This window comes from Callospermophilus lateralis, chromosome 19, assembly GCF_048772815.1.
Source record: "Callospermophilus lateralis isolate mCalLat2 chromosome 19, mCalLat2.hap1, whole genome shotgun sequence".
Classification (NCBI taxonomy): Eukaryota; Metazoa; Chordata; class Mammalia; order Rodentia; family Sciuridae; genus Callospermophilus; species Callospermophilus lateralis.
The window spans coordinates 6,529,183-6,550,159 of NC_135323.1; the positions used below are offsets into that span (position 1 = coordinate 6,529,183).

The following is a 20,977-nucleotide window of genomic DNA, read 5'->3' on the forward strand; positions in this document are numbered from 1 at the left end:
TGTTGGGAGGCTTGCTGGAGAGCCTGTAAGGACTTAAGAAGTGAGGGGTTACCTATTTCAGCTAGTTTTTATTTATTTATTTATTTATTAATCTTTTAGTCTGGGAACCAGTGGCGACGGTCTTAGAATAAAGGGCAAAAGGAGGCCCGTCCAGTTTATGCCAGTCTCCAAGTATAATTAGTAAGGGTGTCTTTTACAGTTTTATTTATCTTTTTTTATTGTCTTAAACTTGAAGGCCTATATATAATATAAGTCCCATTTAATTTTAAAGACTTTAGATAAATTTTGAGTTACCTTAGCTGTGAAAGCTGGGCTATATCGGACCCCCATGGCTATTGGGAGGCCAAATTGGGGAATTATCTCCTGGATAAGTTTTTTTTTTTTTTTTTAATATTTATCTTTTAGTTGTAGTTGGACATAATACCTTTGTTTTTGTTTATTTATTTTTATATTTGTTTATTTTATTTATTTATATTTATATTTTATTTATTATTATTTATATTTATGTATTTTGTTCATTTATTTTATATAAACCCAGGACCTTGCACGTGCTAGGCAAGTGCTCTACCACTGAGCCACAACCCTAGCCCCCTGGATAAGTTTTTTAACAGTTGCTGTCTCCGCCTTGGTGGGGAAAGCTTTCACCCAGCCTGAATACGTGTCCACAAAAACCAACAAGTATCTATAACCACACTGTCCAGGCTTTACTTCAGTGAAGTCCGTTTCCCATCTTTCTCCTTGTGTTTCTCCTTGCAGTCTGTAAATTGGCTCACCTTTGGATTAGGATTTACTTGAGCATAGGACTGGCACCTGGAAGAGACTTGCTGTGTTAATTGAGTTAATTTAGGAATGTAAAAGTCTTTTAGTAACAACTTAGTCATTTTTGTAACAACTTAGTCATTATGTGTTTCTTGATGTAATTACTTAATGAACAGTTTTTTATTGTCTCTGGCATCAGGATTCTTTTGTCCAGTAGAATCTTTCATCCGTTTTGGTCCTCAGTTGTCTTTAAGGTTTTTCCTAGGTTTCTTTTCTTTTTTTTTTTTTTTAATTCTGTATACATAGGGGAAGTGGGTAGAACACGATTAGGCAACACAGGCAAAATTTGTAAAGTCTCCACAGGCTTTGAAATCACCCTTTTTGGCTATTTTGTCAGCAAAGGTGTTTCTTCTTGCCTCTGATGTCTCTGTGTTTTGGTGGCCTCTGCAATGTCAAGCAGCCACTTTTCTCAGTAACCAGAGGGCTTCTAGTAAAGCCAAAATTTTTTTGTATGTTTGATATTTTTACCTCCTGAAGTTAACAGTCCTCTCTCTCTTTATAGAGAGTTCCATGTACATGAACAGTAGCAAAGGCATATCTACTATCAGTATAGATACTAACAGTCTTTCCTTTTTCATGTCTGAGAGCCTGGGTAAGTGCAATTAGTTCTGCCTTTTGTGCGGAAGTTTTATGTCCCAGAACTTGAGCCCAGATAATTTTATTTAAAGTGACTATAGTTGCCCCTGCATACCTGATTCCATTTTGAATGTTGCTGCTGCCACCAGTGTAGAGTATCTCGTCTGGATCTGGCCAAGATGTGTCCATTAGGTCCGGCCAGACATTCTGGAGCAGCTCCAAGATTTCCTGGCAGTTGTGCAGTGGCTTGGAGCGATCATCATCAAGTAGAAGGGTGGCTGAGTTTAAAGCTGAGGTTTTTAAGAATTTTATCCTGGGCTGGTTTAAAAGAAGAGCCTGGTATTGGGTGATACGAGCTTTGGACAGCCAGCACTCCAGAGGGTTTTGGAGCAAGATTTCCACAGTATGTGGGCTACCACTTATAAATCTTGCCCCAACATAAACTTATTTGCTTCCTTAACCAGGATTGCTGTGGCAGTGATGACTTGGAGACGGTTTGGCCATCTAGCCGTAACATAGGCCAGTCTTTTGGATAATATACCGTCGGATGTTTTCATGGCCCCAAAGTCTAAGTAAGCACCCCTTTTGTTATTCCCTTGACTTCATGTACAAACAGTTGGAATGGCTTTAGAACATTGGAAGGCCAATGCAAGTGCAGAGACTAGGGCTTGTTTCAGTTTGACAAATGCCTCTTGTTCTTTCCCAGTTCAAGTCCTCCTTTTCCCCTGTAGTAACATACAGGGGTTGAGCTAATTCAACAAAACCGAGAATCCAAAAGCGGCAATACCCAATGGCTCCAAGGAACTATCACACCTGATGCTTAGTCTTAGGGCAAGGAATCTGCATGATTGTTTTAATTTTGTTCTGTGACAGACTTCTTTTAGGTCCTGCACTTGTCGGTAGTCCTTTGTCTCAGGTTTCTGGACAGGCAGCAATGGTGTGTTCCAGGCTGTGTTCCAGGTGTATTCCAGGTGTGTTCCTGGAAGGGGATCAGGATATCAGTCTTCTATAACCTGTGGATGTGAATGGCTAAGCCTTTTTTATCTTTCAGTCTGATAGGATACTGTCTGATAGGACACTGTCCTCCTCCGGATCCCTCTGCCCCTCAGACACCGGGTTTCCCCCTCAATGCCTAAGCCTTCCAATGCTGGTGAGCTGCACTGTAAGAGGTGGCTGGTGTACCGCTAGGAGAATTGGTTTTGTCCAGACCCCTGGGATTTCTTTTTGGAATTTTGTGAGGAGATCGGAAGGTGGGGTGTCTTTTGTTAAGAGCAGGTATTCTGGAGCTGGGATTGTGGCTCAGCGGTAGAGTGCTTGCCTAGCACAGGCGGACCCGGGTTCAATCCCCAGCACTACATAAAAATAAAGGCAATGTGTTGTGTCCATCTACAACTAAAAAAAAAAAAAAAAAAAAAAAAAAGAGAGAGCAGGTATTCTTCTCCAATTGGACAAGTATATATAATAGCTTCTGGCCCTTTAAATGACAGGTTGGCTGTGCCTCACAAGGAACAAATTATTGTCCCCTTTTTAAAGTCTGTTCTCATTAGAAATTGGCCTTTTAGTTTTTCTTCCCGGGGGCTATTGCTGTTTAGGGAGTGAAGCCCTTGGACATTGTTGTCCAGGAGCTTGAGGCCTTAAGGCGCCTTGAGATTCTGACATAGCCACTACCCCAACTCTTGTTAACCTTTTAGCCTGCTTCTCTTTGGGGGGAGTCTCTATTATTGTAGACCCTCTGGGCTATTTTTACCAATTTTGACAGCATTTTTCCCTTACATCCTTCCTGTCTCTGTAACTTTCTCCTAATATCTGGGGCTGATTAAGTCACAAAAGCAATATTAAGAGCACTTCTATTCCCTGGAGCCTCTGGGTCTATCAGTGTGTACACACATTAAGCCTCACTCCAGGAAAGCAGCCGGGGGCTCATCTGGTCCTTGAATTGTCTTGCTTATCTTTACCAAATTGGTGGGTATTCTAGCGGCTGCTTTGCTTTCTCTAGGTGGAGCCTGGCACACCGGTTAGTCACCTTCTTACCTGTGTTTGTTCAATCGTGTTTGTTCAATCGGGACAAACTGAAGGGAAAATGAGTTCCCCTTGAGTTGGACCTTCAGAGAGTTGGCCATCAACACTGAGCGTAGTTTTTGTGGCTTTTCTTCTGATTTTATAAATAGTTTTGTTTTTTCTTTTTCTTTTCTTTTTTTTTTTTTTAAGAGAGGGGGAGAGAGAGAGAGAGAGAGAATTTTTTAATATTTATTTTCTAGTTTTCAGCAGACACAACATCTTTGTATGTGGTGCTGAGGATCAAATCCGGGCCGCACGCATGCCAGGCAAGCACGCTACCACTTGAGCCACATCCCCAGCCCTTTCTTCTGATTTTAACAGAGAAATTACCAGTAGAAAAAGGAACATGTATATAATATATGTATATATTATAAAATGGAAAGGCTTAGGCATCGAGGGGGAACTTGGCTTCTGAAGGGCAGAGGGATCCAGAGGAGGAAGATCCACGTTCTCGGAGCTCTTTTGCAGAACCTGTTTTTTTGGGGAGGAAGGTTTTGTTAGCAAGAGAGTTTCAGGTTTGTTTTCTAGCTGTTCCTATAAGGCAAAATCTTAACCATCTTGGCTCTTCTAGGAGGATTTTAATCCAAACCTATATACAGGGTAACTGATCTGGATGGCCAGGCTGCCCGGAAATGACTCTGTGAACTTGATAGGCCGTAGAGAGGTTGGTGGTCCCTTCTGAGGGCCATCCGACTTTAAAGGCTGGCCAGTCTAATTCACAGAGTTTTCTGAGAGAAGAAGCATTACATGATGTTTTATCATTAGTTGTTCTCTTTGAAAACTCTTTAGACAAAAGAACATTTAAGGGGTGTACAAAATGAATATGAAGTGGGCTGACTTTGACCCATAATGAGACTGAGACCAACAGTGAGACACACACAGACAAGGCACCATAAACAAACCTAATTGACCAGACATTTAGGTGGGATTTTTAACCCCAGATGGGCCACTGAGCGACATCTCGACATTGTCCTGGACCGGGAAGTATATGCAGTGTCCATCCTTCCCTGACAACCCCAGACTGTGGATCCACACAAACTACAACACTGGGTAAGAGCTGGCCAGGAAAGAACTTTGCTAGGGCTAGGCAGAGGTCAGAAACAGCTCCTCCAGCCACTGCTTCTATAGCCACACAGCATATAGGACAGGGACCTGGCTGGACCTGAGGGCAGGTTGACCATTTGTCCATCACTTAACTCTATTTTTTGCTCCTGGGGGCCCTGATTACCTTTTTTCACACTCCCAGAGAGTGGTGCCCACAACTTACCTCCCAGGTCCCCATAACCAGGACCTACTAATGTTATTTTTTGAGGGGGGAGGGCACCAGCATTTGAACCCAAGGGCACTTTGCCAGTGAGCCACATCCCCAGCCCTTTTTAAAAATATCTTATTTAGAGACAGGGTCTCCCTGAGTTGCTTAGGGCCTCACTAAGTTGCTGAGGTTGGATCTGAACTCTCGGTCCTCCTGCCTCAGCCTCCTGAGCCACTGAGATTTCAGACATGTGCCTCCTGCCTGGCCTGCTAATGTCATTTAAAGGACTGGGAGCCCAAGGAAGCTGTGGGTCTACTGGACAGTAATTTCTTAGCTGAGCTGAGCCATCCTGAGTTGGGGCCTGTTCTTCCCATGAGCCCTGCTCCCTGCAGTCCTACTCCACCAAGGCCCAGGGAGAACAGGGCAGAGCAGGGTGAACATGGAGGACTGAGCAGGGTCATGGCCTGGGAGACAGGCCTTGAGCCCAGCCCACTGCCTGCTCCTATTCACCCTAGAGTAGCACATAGTGACTCAGGGTTCCAGGGTCTGGCCTGCTAGAGAGGAACAGATGAGGGGAAAACTCAGAAAGCTTCCTTGCCACCTGCCACCTCCCCAGAGAGTCCTTGGCCTTAGACCCCAGATGTCTCCCCAGGATGACCCCACCATCTGGTCTGGCCTTGTCCCCAGGGGTCTGACCCCCAGTGAAGCAGTCACCTTCTCTTCCCTGTTCTTCTAGCTCAAAGATCAGCTGAGGGCCACCCCAGGAGGGAGGCCCTAGATGCTTTAAGAGCAGAAGAGAGAGAAGGTTGGAGGGTGGAGCCTCCCCTAGGACAAGAAGAAGGGTCAGTAGTTCAGATTCAAAGAGATGGAAAGAGAAGGAGAAGCAGAAGAGCCTGAGTCTCCTGGGGCAGGGAGTAGGGGTTTGTCCCTTGTTGATCCCCCGACCTCCGCTTTAGGCACTCTCAGAGCTAGGATGGGCTGTCTGAGTCAGGATAGGTATATTCACCAGCCCCCAACCTGAGAGAGAGGAGCAGAGGAACTGAGGGTGTGGCTCAGCACATAGATGTGCTTAGCCAGGCCCAGGGTTCGATCCCCAGCATGCAAAATAAACACATAGATAACAGTATGGACTTGGGATGCAGGTGGGAAGCTCCAGAGTTCAGATGAGGGCAGGCAGCCCAGTGAGGTAATGTTCTGTATGGAATGCTGACCAGGTGCCTGCAGGGATCTGCACCTAGCTCAACTCCAGAGAAGCTTCTGGTGCAGCTGCTGAGTCACAGGAAGATAGGACCTGCCAGGAGCTGGGGTGGGCCTGTGAGGCCAGGGGCCTTGTAGATGGCACGGGCGCTGCAGCAATGCTGTTCCCTCAGGGGATAGGACCAGTCCTCAGGACTCTCTGCCAGTGACTCTCTGCCTGGCTGGCCAGCCCCTCCTGACCCCTCCTGCATCGTGGCCTCTCAGCATGAGGTTCCTCTACAGTTTTCTGCCAGACTTCAGCTAGCTGCCCTGGTTACTCTCTCCTGGCCAGTTCAGCACAGCTCTACCCTGCCCTCGGTGGGATTTTCCAGGCCAGTGGGTCAATGTGCCACTGGCCTCAATCGTCTCACAGAGTGGAGGCTGCAGTCTCAGATTTGGTGTGTCCAAAGTGGGATCCTTCTGAGGGACTGGGAGGAAATGCTGTTCCAGGCCTCTCTCTGGGTTTGTAGAGGGCCACCTTCCGGTTCACTTGGCATCAGGGATTTGTGCCCAAATTTCCAATTTTAATTTTTTTTAATTTATTATTTTTTGGTACTGGGGATTCAACTCAGGGGCACTTGACCACCCTTTTTGTATTTTATTTAGAGACAGGGTCTCACTGAGTTGCTAAGCACCTCGCTGTTGCTGAGGCTAGCTTTGAACGTGCAATCCTCCTGTCTCAGCCTCCTGAGTCACTGGGATTATAGGCGTGTGCCACTGTGTCCAGCTAAATTTCCAATTTTTATAAGGACACCAGTCCTAATGGATTAGGGCCCACACTAATGGTCTTATTACTTGGTAACCTTATTAATTGGTAACCTTTGCAAAGACCCTCTCCACATGAGAGTACATTCTAAAGTCCTGGGGTTTAGGACTTCAATATATGAATTTGAGGGGGATGCAATGGATCCCAAAATACCCTTGAAGGGAACTTGAGACAACCTCTGTAGCTCACAGAGGATGTGTGAGAGGTTCCCCTGTGCTCACTAGACTAGTTGTCTGACACCGGCTGCTGCTGAGGAGCCCACAGCACTGTCTGGAACCCCCTTTGCACGCCCAGGAAGGCCAAAACCTCCCCTGAGCCTTCTTTGAGTTCGAGAGGGAGAGGGAGAAGGGAGCTGCTCCTACTTTAGCTGAAGCCTCTCCTCTGGGTGTCACCTCCAGAAGATGGTCTGCCTCATACCATGAATGCCTCCATGGCTGCCCCTAGGGCCCCCATCCACAGCAGACTCTCTGGTTTTGTTTTGTTTTGTTTTGTTTAATATATTTTTTTTTGTAGATGGACACAATACCTTTATTTAATTTATTTATTTTTATGTGGTGCTGAGGATTGAACCCAGGGCCCTACACATGCAAGCAAGAGCTCTACCACCGAGCTGCAATCCCAGCCCAGATGCTCTGTTTTTAAAACTTTATTGAGATAGAATTCACATGCAATACAGTTAATCCATTAAAATGTACAAGTCAATACACAGAACTGGGAAATCATTACAATGTATTTTAGAACATTTCTATTATCTTAAAAAGAAATTCTGGCCGGGTATGGTGGTACATGCCTGTGTGAGAGGCTGAGGCAGGAGGATCACAAGTTCAAAGTCAGCCTCAGCAATGGCAAGGCACTAAGCAACTCAGTGAGACCCTGTCTCTAAATTAAAAAAAAAAAAAAAAAAATAGGGTTGGGAATGTGGCTCAGTGGTCTAGTGCCCCTGAGTTCAATCCCTGGTACAAGGAAAAACAAAAGAAGAAGAAGAAAGAAATTCTGCCAGGCACTGTGGCACACACCTGTAATCCCAGGGACTCCAGAGGCTGAGGCAGGAAGATTGCAAGTTCAAAGCCAGCCTCAGCAATTTAGCAAAGCCCTGTCTCAAAATAAAAAATAAAAAGGGCTGGGGAAGTGGCTCAGTGCTCTAGAGCCCCTGGGTTAAACCCCAGGTACAAAAAAACTTTTTTTTCCACTAGAGGTGTAGCTCAGTGATAGAGCACTTGCCTAGCATTCATGAGACCCTGGGTTCCACCCCTAGTACCACAAAAAGGAAAAAAGAAAGAAATCTGTCCCCTGAACCATCACTTCCAAATAGCTATCTCCCCATCCCCCAATATCTCTATCAATTATTCATTTTCTGGCTATAGATTTGCCTGTTCTAGACATTCATATGCATAGAATCATACAATATGTAGCCTTTTTGTGTCTGGCTGCTTTAACCAAGCATCAGATTTTCAAGGTCTTATCTATATTGTAGCCTGAATCAATGCTTCACTCATTTTTACTGCTGAATGACATTCCATTCTATGAGGAGTAAACCCAGGGGTGCTCTACCACTGAACTAAATCCCCCAGCCCTTTTTACTTTTGAGACAGAGTCTCACTAAGTTGGCTAGCCTGGAACTTGTGATCTTCCTGCCTCAGATTCCCCAATTGCTGGGATTACAGACATGTACCACTGCTCCTGGCTCCTGGTTCCTTTGCCCTCCCCCCCCCCTTTTTTTTTTGTATCCAGGGGTACTTAACCACTGAGACACATCCCTAGTTCTTTTTTTCTTTTCTTTCTTTTCTTTTTTTTTTTTTGGTAGTTGTAGATGAACAGCCTGCCTTTATTTTGCTTATTTTTGTATGCAGTGCTAAAAATTGAACCCAGTGCCTCAAGTATGGCAAGAGCTCTGCCACTGAACCACAGCCCTATTTTTCTTTTTTTAATTATTATTTTGAGACAGGGTCTTGCTAAGTTGCTTAGAACCTCGCTAAATTGCTGAGACTGGCTTTGAATTTGTGATCTCCTGCCTCAGCCTCTTGAGCCACTGGGATTACAGGTATGTGCCATCATGTTTACGTTGCCCATTTTTAATTGAGTTCTTTATATTTCTTGATGCAAGTCCCTTATCAGATATATGAATTGCAAATATCCTCTCCTATGCTATGGGTTGTCTTTCTAAGTTCTTTATGGTGTCCTCTGAAGCATGAAAGTTTTTAATTTTGGTTATAGGACTGTACCATTTTGAAAATATAAGTAATCATTTTGATATGACATTTTTATGTAGTGGACTTGAGTATTTGCAGCTGAAGAAGTTTGCATGTAGACTTGAAAACATTTCAGTTGCACAGGGGCCTTCTTTCCTCTGGCTCCTCCTCAACCAACTTTCAGGCATCCATCTAAGCTTCCTCCTCCCACGTTTCCTACTTCAATAATGCCCTGTTCCCATCAACCATTGATCCCAACTTCTTCTGTAAAACAGTGATTGATTCAAATCTGCCTAGTTTCTGCCACCAACTGCACCTCAGGTCCATCAGTGCTCAGAGGAAATGAAGGGCTTTCTCTCTCTCTCTCTCTTTTTTTGGTACTGAGGATTAAACCCAGGGGCACTCAACCACTAAGTCACATCCCCAGTTCTTTTTATATTTTATTTAGAGACAGGGTATCACTGAGTTGCTTAGAGCCTTGCTAAATCACTGAGGCTGGCTTTGAACTTGGGATCCTCCTGCTTCAGCCTTCCAAGCTGCTGTGATTACAGGCGTACACCATTGCACCCAGCTCTCCTTATTATTTTTATTCTCCTCCTGAATGTGGATCCCTGTTTCCCTCTCCTACTTGGCTGGTTCTTGTCCTCATGCTAGTCCGGGTGTCAGGAACAACTGGGGACAACTTTCCATTAAGGCTAAATACCATCACAAAGTGACCCACTAAGTGACTCCACCTATGGGGAGTGGACACCTCTCATCCAGCCTGGCTCTATAGGCAATATAGAGAGTGGTCCCTGGGAGGGAGGACTTGGAAGGGACCTAGCCATGCCATGAGAGCTAGCCTCCTTGACCATCAGGGTGCAATCACCCACAAGCTTGTTAAAATACAGATGCCTGACCTCACTCCTAGAATGAGGATTCAGAGTGAGGGAATGGGATCCACATACCTACATTCCCATCCGGTGATTCTGATATGGACTATTCCGGAGCCTAGTTCCAGAGACAATGATGAAGGTCTTGAGTCTTTGGAGAATTGGGATGAAAGAGGAATCCTGGATTTCATCTACTCTTTAGCCTAGGACTAGGGCCTCCAGGAGTGCTGAGGAGGTATTGAGGGATTGAAAGAGGGATCTGTCCATGTCTTCCCAGCAGCAGGGGCCACCTGGAGCCAAATTGTGCTAGATGAAGCTCCAGTCACTCCTGCAGGCCAGGAGAGGATGTTCAGGATAGGAGGGTGTCTATTTGAATGGGGGAAGTCCCGGGTTAGGGTGGTGTCCAGACTGTGTGGCCTGGGGTCAGGACAACTAGAAAGGAGGTTAATGGGGACAGAGGTGGGGAGTACCATCCATGTGGCCACTGATGGCACCCAGGATGTGAGGCACGGATCTGCAAGGAGATCTCCAGGCTTGGTCTGGGCCCCCCATCATGATTGCAGTGGGACAATGTGGCACCAGGTCAGGTGAGAAGATTCAAGGAAACTGGGCAGCTGTGTGTGGGAGGCCAGACACTGCTGCCTGCGTGGTGGGGGACAGAGAGTCCAAGGACTGAGTTCCAAGAAAGCCAGGCTGTTCTGGGGAAAGGAAAGTCCTACTGGGGCAGCGTGTGGCCGAGATGGAGGCCAAGCTGTCCCCTCCCTATGACCGCAAGGGGGGCAGCAGAGTATGTCATCAGGTAAGTGTACAGTTCCGGTGCTTAGCTCTGCCTCTCGCCCCCTCCCCGCCCCCATTGCCTCGGCATCCCGCCCCTTCTCCAGGCTCGGGAGTAGAGTCTGCACCGTCGCAGGCGGCTGCTCTTGCAGGTGCCCACGGAGCACGGAGGTCACCGCGTGCTGGTGCCCACTGGCGGCGGGTGCCACCCAGAGAGCACTGGAGGTAAAGTCCAGGCGGCAGCCGGACCTCCCCAGGGAATCTGTCCAGTTCTGTGCTGGAGGGAGCTACGCGGAGAGGACAGACTCACAGCTCCACGAAAGGTCCAGCAGAGACTCCGGCCCTGCTCGGTGTAGGGCGTTGTTCCACTCAGGACGTCCTCAGCAGAAGAGGACGCCCGCCAGCAGGGGCAGGAGGGACTGCAGGAGCAGCGCGGGCGGCCTCTCGGAGGCCTGGTTGAGCTCGCACCGACAATCACAGGTTCCGGGCTTGGGGGTCGGTTTGGGGGGCTCAGGAGTACGAGGGCCAAAGTCGGGGGCCGGGCAGTCCAGCCACTTGGGCCCCATGGGCTGCGGGGAGTCGGGCGCGGTCTTGACGCTGCCTTTGGGAAAGCGCCAGTAGTGGACGCCCTTGAAGAAGTAGGTGTCACCTGTGGCGGAGGAGACCTTTCAGGCGTTGGTCCAGGCCTGCCCCAAGCCGCGCCCCTCCTGCTTCACCCGGATCCCCCCTGGCGCCGGCGACCGCCAGCCCCCTCCCCTGCGTCCCCGGACCTGTGTTGCCGACAGTGACATCGTCGGGGGCGGGAGGCGCCCCTTCCCAGAGGCTCAGGTCGCGCGGGTAGCCCGGGTCCGGGCGCGCGGCCGCCTCGTCGTACCGCCAGTACTGCTGTCCCCGGATCAGGTAGGTCTTCCCGTTGAATGGCCACGAGAACACGGCGTCCACCTCCTCGCCCGGCGCCAGCCCTAACTCCTCGAGCGGGCGCGCTGCGCCCTCTAGCTGCCGCTCCCGGAACACCCAGAACTGCGGGCCTGGAGGGAGGCAGCCTGGTCACCAGCACGGTTCCGGAGCCGGTTCGGACCGGCCACCTGGGGCCCCACTCACCGCTGAAAAGGAGGATTCGGCCGTCTCCGCGCCGGGCATAGGCGGCCTGGATGACCCTCACGTGCGAGGGAAGCCCCTCCCAGAAGCGGTGCACCCGGGCAGGCCGGGGCGACACCAGCTGTCCTGAGGGCTGGAGGCGCCAGAACCAGGGGCCTTAGGGGTAAGAAGGGGAGGGCATGGGGTCATTACATGGTAGGAGGACGCCCCGCCCCCGCCTAGAGTGTGTGGCCGAGGGAGGGCTGGGTCTTCCCACCCCACAAGGTCCCTTGCACACTACCCATCTGTCCATCTGGGGTGTCCATCTGGAAATCAAGGGCGACTCAATCTAGGGCGACGGACTCCTTTTGGCTTGCCCAGGAGTTCCCATTTTTTAGCACTAAAAGTCACACTTCCGAGGAAACGTTGAAGCCTGTGGTGGGGGTCACCTGAAGTGTACAGGAAGCCAACCATGGTGCCAAGGGAGTCAGGGACCAACCAAAGGGACTTACCTTTGAAAAAGAAAGTTTCACCACGGATGTTGGCAATGGCATCAAAACTGCCCTCACATCGATCAGGGACAGGTGTCGAGGGGCTGGGTAGGAAAGGTGAGAGAGCAGAAGGTGGGCTTCTTCATCCCTTACCCTCCACCACAGTCCTGAAAGGCAGGGCTCACTGTCCCATCTCACCTAGGACACTGGGGCTAGGGAACTGGTCATCCAAGGTCACACAGCTGGTGGGGAACTCACCTGTCAGGGGGCAGGACCGAGGGCCTTGGAGGAATCAGGGGTTTCCTTGTGGGCTGGTCATTTGGGGTTTGAGGCACTTTCCCTGCAAGAAGAGTCAGACAGGTGTGGGCTCCCTGGGCCTGCTCAGAGGCCATGGGAGAGCCACAGCAGAGCGACTCAGGGTAGGTCCCTCATTGCCATACCATACAGCTGCTGCAGGCCATCACGGTCATCCTGGGACAGGCGGTACTTGTCAGGGTCACCCACTGGGCCCTGGTAGAAGGGCCTCATAATGGAGTTGGGTGCGGAGGAATGGCCCAGACCCAGGGCGTGGCCAAACTCGTGAACAGCTACAGCAAACAGGTCAGTACCCTCACCATCTGGGGAGGGGAAAGGAAGGTTGGAGCTGAGGGCATCCCACACTTGGAAAGAATGCATGGGAAGTGGGACCTGCTGGTCTGCAGGAAGCACCGAAAGACCCTTGGTAGGGGACTCCAGCCTCCTCTGCCCTGACCCCTTATTGAACCATGTTATCATTACTGAATTCTTTCAGCAAATATTTTTGAATTGCCCTAGTTGGTGGTGCTGATACTGGGTACAGGGATGAAGAGACCCAAGAATGGACAGAGGAAGAGTGACCTTACACAAGTGCAGCCCCTCTCTTGAAGGGAAGACTGCATATAGAAGCTCAGAGCAGCAAGAACCCTGGGTGCCTGTAGTTCTCTCCAGGAAACCTGTGCTTTGGAGCATTCCTTCCTCTAAGATCTAGTCCAAGAGCAGAGGTCCCTGTTCCCCATCCCCAACCCAGGTCCCTCCCACTCACCTTTCATTTCCTCTGCCCCTATTCCTTGGCCCACATTCCCACATCCTCTGTCCCCCCTCTGCCATCTCTCCTGCCCACAGCTCCCCTCTCCCCTCCCCCTCCCCCTCCCTGGGGTCCCCGCCCCTCCTCTCCCTGGCCTTGTTCCATCTCCACAGGAACATGGAGCTCCCTCCAGCATGCACTCTCAGACCACAGCCTCTCTCTCAGCCTCTTCCCACCACAGAAACTTCTTCCCTGGAGATCCAGCTCCAGCGACTGAGGGCCTAGTTCCTTTCCTCATCGATCTGCCTGGCTCCTGCTCCGGTCAAAGGCCCCACCCAGAAGAGGCAGTAACAGAGCCAGGCAACACATCAGTGAGCACATATTTCTGCAGATGTTGATCTAGTTTGTGGGAATCTCTAACTAGGGCTAGCAACATTGAAAACAGCATTATTGGAAATGGCCTGGTGAATTGAAAAGCAAGTTTCTCTAAGCCCCTGAGGGCTGATACCTAAGTATGGGAGCGGTAAATCCTAGGAGGTCTCATTTACCTTTCAAACCTCTACTTCCTATCCTCATTTTACAGAGGGGGGATTGAGGCCAAATGCCCTGCCTGTGCACCCTCAAAACTGCAAATGTCTGATCAATTTCCACATTGACTGCAGGTCTTATTATTGCTCCAAATCCTTTTTCTGAGAAATTGGAGGAAGTTTGGTGACTCAACAGGACGAGAGCTTTGTTCTCTCACCTTCTTCCCTTGCCTCATCTCTACTTTGGTGACATGGGGTTTCTGAGCCAGGCACCCCTTCCTGCACCCTTCTCACTCTATGCAGCTGGGGAAATTACACAACTGAGCAGGCCTAGCCCCACCAGAGTCCTGATAGGTAGTGTGCAAGGGACCTGACACCTCCTATCATCCCTGCCCTTGTCCCAGCAAGCAACTCCTCTACTCTCTCCCCTCAGCCTCCTTTCCATGTCCACAAGGCCCCAAAGCTGCAACCCAGTCATAAGTCCCACCTTCAGATGACAGATGCTAACAAGCACACATCCTGTTTCATCAAGTCCAATGGAATCTGTGACTTGTAGTGTACCTGGGGCAGATACCCAGTCACACTGCTTTTTGCAGTCCCTCCTCAGCCACGTTCCTTAGTCAATAATCTAAACTCAGTCCAGTTCTTTAGCTCCTTTCATACCTGAACCCATTGCAGTTTTGGATCTTCCCCACTGATGGAGTCTGCAGACACTAAGAATGTCATTTGTTTCCTGGATGACCAAATCTAATGCCCGTAATTTACTGGGTTTGTTTGCTGTAGCCATTGCTGACCACTTCCTCCTTGACTCTTGTTCTTCATCACCTTTTGGCCTGTTCTTTCTCCATCTCTGTTAATTCCTCTTCCCCAGCCATCCACCTCTTAGCCCTGGGGCTCTCCACAGCTCTGTCCTTAACCTTTACATGGTACATTTTCTTCCTGGTAAGCTTACAAACCCCAAGGACACTAACTCTGCCCCCGGGTCCAGCTCTAGTAAGGGTTGGCAGTGCTTAGAGCACTGTTCTGCACCAGGCTCTGAGCAAGTAAACGGCTGGAGGTGGATTACTCATCTAATCCACAGACCACACTGCCAGCAGGTACTGTTCCCATCCCCCATTTCTCAGCTGAGGAAACTGAGTGCAATGTGGTTAAGTAACTTGTACACATTACAAGTGGAGGAACCCTGACTTGATTCAGCTTCAAAGCCCACCTGCTTGGGTTGTGGGTGCAGCCCAGTGGTACAGCACTTGCCTAGCATCCGAGAGGCCCTAGGTTCCATATCCAGAACCACAAAAATACATAAATAAAAAAATTTAAAAGCCCACCTGTTTAATTCTGTAGGACATTGCCTCACTGTCATGAATGCAGTCTCTGATGAGCTGTCTAGCCCTGACAGAGCCTGAGCACCAACTCCAGCTGCCCCTGCCCCACTCAGGCTCCCCCCAGCAGCTCACAGACAACGACTGGCAATATAAGTCTGGAAAGAGCCAGCCCTGCCCCAGACTGTTCCCACTAGAGAGCTCCAGGGGAGCAGTCTCCTCTCCAGCTGAGACCACATCCTTGCTCAGCTTCTCACTCTCTCTTCCTTCCCTTTCCCAAGTGCATGCCCCTGAGAAACTGCTTGCATAACAATTTCCATCTAGGCCTTCACTTCCAGGGAACCTGACCTAGGACAGAGGAGCCACGTCTAGAGCATGATTCTCAGTGCTTATAGCATGCACATGGAACACTGGTGCACAGCAAACAGGCTCCACACCTGCACTCCTCCCACCTTGGGCCAGCCTGCTGCCCTCCCCCATGTGCACTAATAGCAGCCATTCTCCAGGACCTGTGCTGGATCCTGGATGTCATTCCACCCTCCTTGTCTCCTGGTCCCCAGGATCCAGCCAGATCTTTGCCCATCCCATCCCTCCTGACTTCCCTCAGATCCAAACCCCCACCCCATGGCCCACCTCCATCTCTTACCTGGACCCTGCAGCAGCTTTGCCTCCCTGTCTCTCTCCACCCCCTCAAACATCCAGCAATATTTCTAGAATGCAAAATCCTTTGATGGGGCTGGGGTTGTGGCTCAGTGGTACAGCGCTTGCCTAGCATGTGTGAGACACTGTTTGATCCTCAGCACCACATAAAAATAAACAAATAAAGGCATTCTGTCCATTTACAACTACCAAAAAAAAAAAATTAACAAAAATCCTTTGATAGCTCCCCATAGCCTCCAGAGCCCCACTGTCCGAATTCTTCCACTTGCTCTTGAAGGCCCGTTATGATCTACGACCCACCGTTCATCTTATGCCATCTCCTTTCCAAAGCCAGATTTTTGCCTTCTTGCCTCAGGCTATGTCCCCCCACCCCTTCCTGAGTACCTGGCACTCTGCTAGCTCACTGGCTTGACTTTCTCACTGTGAGAGTCCTGTCTGCCCCCCACCCCACCCGCCTACCCATGCAGCCATGCTTCTTGGTGCTCAGTGCATGTTTATATATATTGAATGAATGGAGTCACCCCTTCTAGGAGGCCACCTCTGAGCAGCCCTAGGCTCTAGGACTTCCTCAGCTGTGACTGCAGGCCATTGGGTCACTGTGTGTAGTAACTGCCTATTATTCTTTTGCCTCAGCTGCTGACAGAAAGGTGGCTTAGGCTCTGTAAGTCAATCCATCTGAGAGCTAGGCACCTGGTAGTCCTCTGCAATGGTTAATTTTATGTGTCAATTTGGCCATGCCATGGTGCCCAGGGGTTTGGTCAAAACGAGTCCAGATGTTGTGAAAGTAATTTGAAGATACGACTAACATCTACTATCAGTAAAGCAAGTCACTCCAGTTGGGGGTGGTCTGTGTCCAAACAGGTCACTCCCCATGAGCAGACTGAGGGCTTTGGGGAAAGAGTTCTGCCTCAAGACTGTGACAGAAACCCAACTAAGTTTCCAGCCTGCCCTACAGATTGGCCTCGTTCACCCTACAATCCCTGGGAGCCAATTCCTTACAATAAATCTCTACACACACACATCGCACACACACATCTTCTTGGTAATTTCTCTGGAGACTCCCAACTTATACAACCTCAACTGATCAATTCATTTAAACCTCAGACATATCTTTAACTTGGGTTCCAAACTCAGAACCACAAAAATAAAAATTTTTTATAAAAAGCCCCCTGCTTCATGCTGCGGGACACAGTCATCAACACAGGGTCTGACTAGCTGTCATTCCTGACAGAGCCTGGTCACCAGCCCCAGCTGCGCCTTCCCTTCTTAGGTTCCCACCAGCAGCCCAGGAACTGGGGAGAGGACCTCTCCAAAGATGGGAGGTTTTACCTTGCGACCCAAAAGTCCAGATCTCCTCATCATCAAAGTGAGTGTCCCCGGAGATTGGGTGCTCCCCAGGGAAGAAGGCATGGGCAAGGGTGCCGCCCAGCCCGTCGAAGGGGTAACTGTCCTGGTGGTAGGCCCGGGCAAAGTCGATGAGGATGTCAGCCTCCTGGTGCTGGGAATTCACCTCCTGGAACGTGAGGCCTGACTCAACACCCCAGACGGTCAGGGCATAGCTCATGAGGGTCCGCACTATCTGAGGGTTCAGCAGGGAGCTCTGGGGGAAGGACTGTACCCTGAGGAGAGAGGAGGGGAGCAGGTGGCGATAGAGGCAAGGGCAGACATGCAAGCCTGGGACCCAGCGGGCAGGCCCCAGGACTTACCTCCAGGTCAGGATTCGCTTCCTCCACACACTACCACTCAGAGCATAGCAGCGGCGCCGTCTAACCAGCCCCGCAGGCCCCAGCACGTCAGGGAGGGAGCAACGGGGCTTGCGCATGGTTTCTATAGTCCTTTTGTCTGTGGGAGACCATGAGGGACAGGGTCAGCAGCAGGAAAGGCTACCCTAACCATGCACCAGTTATCCTTATTCATGGGGAAAGGGAGGCCCTGAGAGGTAAAGTCATCATGGGATGCTGATCAAGTCCCAAGTCCCCAGACTAGGAGAGATCTCCGACCCCTGTGCCAAGCCACTGTCCCAGGTTAGGTCTCCTGGGAACCCCCTTTTCTAGTTCAGTTCCATTCCCAGCTACCACCTCATTTTTAGTTTTTTTTTTTTCCTGTGCTGGGGATCAAATTCCTCATTTTCTAATTAAGGTCAAACCACATATTATTGGTTGAGGTGACAAATAAAACTTGAGAACATACAGATGCCAGACCCTGTTCTAGGCTGTTCCAAGAGTGAATGAGGCAGAATCTTCCCCTAGTTAACATTCTTAAGCTCCCTTTTCACCCCATTTAACTCCACAGAGGTCAGACATGGTGGCAAATGCCTGTAATCCCACTGACTTGGGAGGCTGAGGCAGGAGGATTGTGAGTTCAAGGGCAGCCTCAGCAATTTATTGAGGCCCTAAGCAACTTAGTGAGATCCTGTCTCAAAATAAAATGTAAAAAGGACTGGGGATGTGGCTCAGTGGTTAAGCGCCCCTGGGTTCAATCCTTACCACCTACCTCTAAAATGCATGCCCTCAATTCAACTGCTTCTGGCTACACCCCCCACTCCAGGCCATCTGGGGCTACAACTGCCTTCTTCCTGTTCTCCAGGAGCCCCACCTCCACCCTCAGCAACCAAGTTTAAAACTGCAAGTCAGACTGAGTTGTTTTCTTCTTCAAATCCTTTTCTGTTTATTATCACTCAGAATCAAAACCCAAACATTTTTGAGTCCCTTTATTCAAGTTCTTTTTTTGATACTGGGGATTGAACCTGGGGGTGCCTTACCACAAAGCTCTCTTATTTATTTTTTGAGACAGGGTCTCAACAAGTTGCTGAGAGTCTTGCTAAACTGCTGAGGCTGGTCTGGCTAAATCTATGGGATTACAGTCATGCACCAAGGTTTCCAATTAGACCCCTACCTAAGCCCTTCAGGTTTCTTTTACTCCAGGCACATAAAGTTGTGCCTGCCCCGTCGGGGTCTTTTCACTTGCTGAGACATTTTCTCTTACATCTTCCCTTGACTACTCTTCCTTTTTGTGGTCTTGCATCATGTGACATCTTTCAGAGGCCTAGCTGGGTGTGGCCTAGCTACTTGGGATGCTGAAGCAAGAGGACTGAAAGCTCAAGGCCAGCCTGAGCAACTTAGGAGACCTTGTCTCAGAATTTAAAAAAAAAAAAAAAAAAAAAAAAAAGTGCTGGGCATGTGGTTTAGTGGTAGAGTGTTTGCCTAGAATGCTTAAAGCTCAACATCAAAGAGGGGAAAAAGTGCCAGGCAGGCGTGGTGGCACACACCTATAATCTCAGCACCTGTAATCCCAGTGGCTTAGGAGGCTGAGACAGGAGGATCTCAAGTTCAAAGCCAGCTCAGCAAAAGCGAGGCTTTAAGCAATTCAGTGAGAGTCTGTCTCTAAATAAAATATATAAAAGGGCTGGGGATGTGGCTCAGGGGTCAAGTGCCTCTGAGTTCAATCCTTAGTACAAAAAAAAAAAAAAAAAAGAAAGAAAGAAAGAAAAAAAAAAGGCGGGGGGGGGGGAGTACCCAGCTCTGGATATTATTAGCATTTTATTTTCTTCAAAACACGATTATTTGAAACCATCTTGCACATTTATGTTCCTGATCTGCCTTTCTTTCTCCCTCCAAAATGTTAGCTCCAGGAGTGCAGGGGCCTATTTCCAATAGTACTTTAACAGTGGAGCCTAAAATAGACGAAAACATAAAGAGATTCTCAGTAAAGGTGTACTGAAAGGTGAATGCCCCGCACAGTGCCACTCATCAGTAATCCTGGCTACTCAGGAGGCTGAGGCAGGAGGATTTCAAATCCAGTCCAGACTGGGCAACTTATCAAGACCCTGTCTTAAAATAAAAAATAGGAAGGTCTGGGGATGCAGTCCAGTGGTAAAATGTCCCGTGTTCAATCCCTCAGGGTGTTTGGGGGATGGGGGAGATAAATGCCTGAGAACCACAGGGGCTTGTGGCTGGAATTTGAACTTAGCATCCTCATAAGCTCCTGTGATTCAAGAGCGTTGAAGTTTAAGGACTGCAGGATGATGATGGTCAGGTTAAGGGCAGAGGCAGGGCTGTAGCACTTACCCAAGTGTCCTGTCTCAGGCAGCCCAGCGAACCTCTGCATGACTTTGATGGCATCACGCAGCTTCTCAGGGCTCTGCAGCTGGGCCTGGGCAGGATCTGGTGGTGGTAAGTAGCCATAGAGTCTCAGCCAGTCCTAGGATCAGCGGGGACGGAAGAAGTCAGAAGCTCACCACCATCCTGGAAGCCCCTCCCTTCCAGAGCCAGAGCCCTCAGTTCTGGGATGCAGGCCTGTTCCACCTCCCCAAGGTCCCCATCTTCCAGCTCCAGGTTTGCCAGTCTTCATTTGGACCCAGGAATTGAGGCCCGAATCCCATTCCAGCTCCTTTCCTGACCTCCAATTCCGGGCTCCAAAACTGACAGATTCAATAATCCGGGTCCCCAGACTCCATCCCCAGTCACTCTTCGGACATTTTAATCTGGCCCCTCCATCCTCCAAACCCAAAAGTCCAGGACCTCGGCTTTCCTCTCCCAGCCTCCCTGAGGATCCCAGAGGACCGGGGACCCCGGCTCACCACGCCCAGGCTCACGTCCTGCGCCGAGGGCTCAGAGGCAGGTGCTGACCGCGCGAGCAGAAGCAGCGGCGTCAGGAATCGGAGTCCGAGCGCCAGTGGCCGCATGGCGCGCTTCAGCCAGGGCAACCAGGGGGCCCGAAGGAGGCCTGACCCAGGTCGCTCGGGGACCTGGGGAAGGAGGTCAGGGGCCCAGAGAGGATTTCGCGGGGTGGATAGGATGGACAGGAGGGGTTAAAGGTCCTGGGAAGGATGGGAGAGGATGCAGGGCGGCGACAGCAGAGGAACAGGGGAACAGGGTCGCACGCGGGGTCTGGGTTGGGCGGAGGATCTCGAGAGGATTGAGAGGGCCCGGAGGAGGTGAATGTCCGGTGACTAGGTCAGCGTCGCGTCCGGCTCGGGTACTGAGCGGCGGCCGGCCCTCTTCTACCCTCGCGGTCCGAGGGCGGGGTGTGGCCGGGCTGGGCGGGATCGCCCCCAGGAGCAGTGCGGGAAACTGCCCAATCTTCGGGCGTCCAGCGAGAAGGGGCGGACCAGGCGGTGGCCCCCAGCCCCTCGCCGGGACCCAGGGACTCTCCTCCCAGCTCTTCAAAGCGCCAAAGGAAGGCAGGATGCGCGGGTGGAGCACTCTGCGCCCCCAGGCTTCTCCTCCCTCTGCCCCGGCTGAAGTTTCTCTTCCTAAAAGCCTACGCCAGTGGGATTCTCTGGAGGAGCTAGCTTCTGCTTTCTCAGGACCGTGAGGC

At 50.1% G+C, this 20,977-nt stretch overlaps 1 protein-coding gene across 1 annotated transcript; it reads right to left on the reverse strand.

Annotated features, from left to right (window-relative positions):
* Positions 1 to 7,387: 7,387 nt before the first annotated feature.
* Mmp25 (matrix metallopeptidase 25) lies at positions 7,388 to 20,342 on the reverse strand. The gene is made up of 10 exons (XM_076840867.2): positions 20,238 to 20,342; positions 19,726 to 19,858; positions 17,365 to 17,500; positions 16,988 to 17,277; positions 12,551 to 12,727; positions 12,369 to 12,450; positions 12,132 to 12,214; positions 11,644 to 11,796; positions 11,313 to 11,570; positions 7,388 to 11,191 (listed from the first exon to the last, which is right to left on the reverse strand). Exons 1-10 carry the CDS (start codon positions 20,340 to 20,342, stop codon positions 10,923 to 10,925), a joined length of 1,686 nt encoding a protein of 561 aa, XP_076696982.2. The 3' UTR covers positions 7,388 to 10,922.
* Between the last annotated feature and the right edge of the window lie 635 nt (positions 20,343 to 20,977).

Coding starts and splice junctions, on each gene's coding strand:
- Mmp25 (XM_076840867.2), bottom strand. CDS start 20,342: ATGCGGCCACTGGCGCTCGGACTCCGATTCCTGACGCCGCTGCTTCTG. Junction 17,501..19,725: donor GCCTGAGACAGGACACTTGG/GTAAGTGCTACA, acceptor GGTCTCCCACAG/ACAAAAGGACTATAGAAACC. Junction 12,728..16,987: donor CTGGACTTTTGGGTCGCAAG/GTAAAACCTCCC, acceptor TCCCCTCCCCAG/ATGGTGAGGGTACTGACCTG.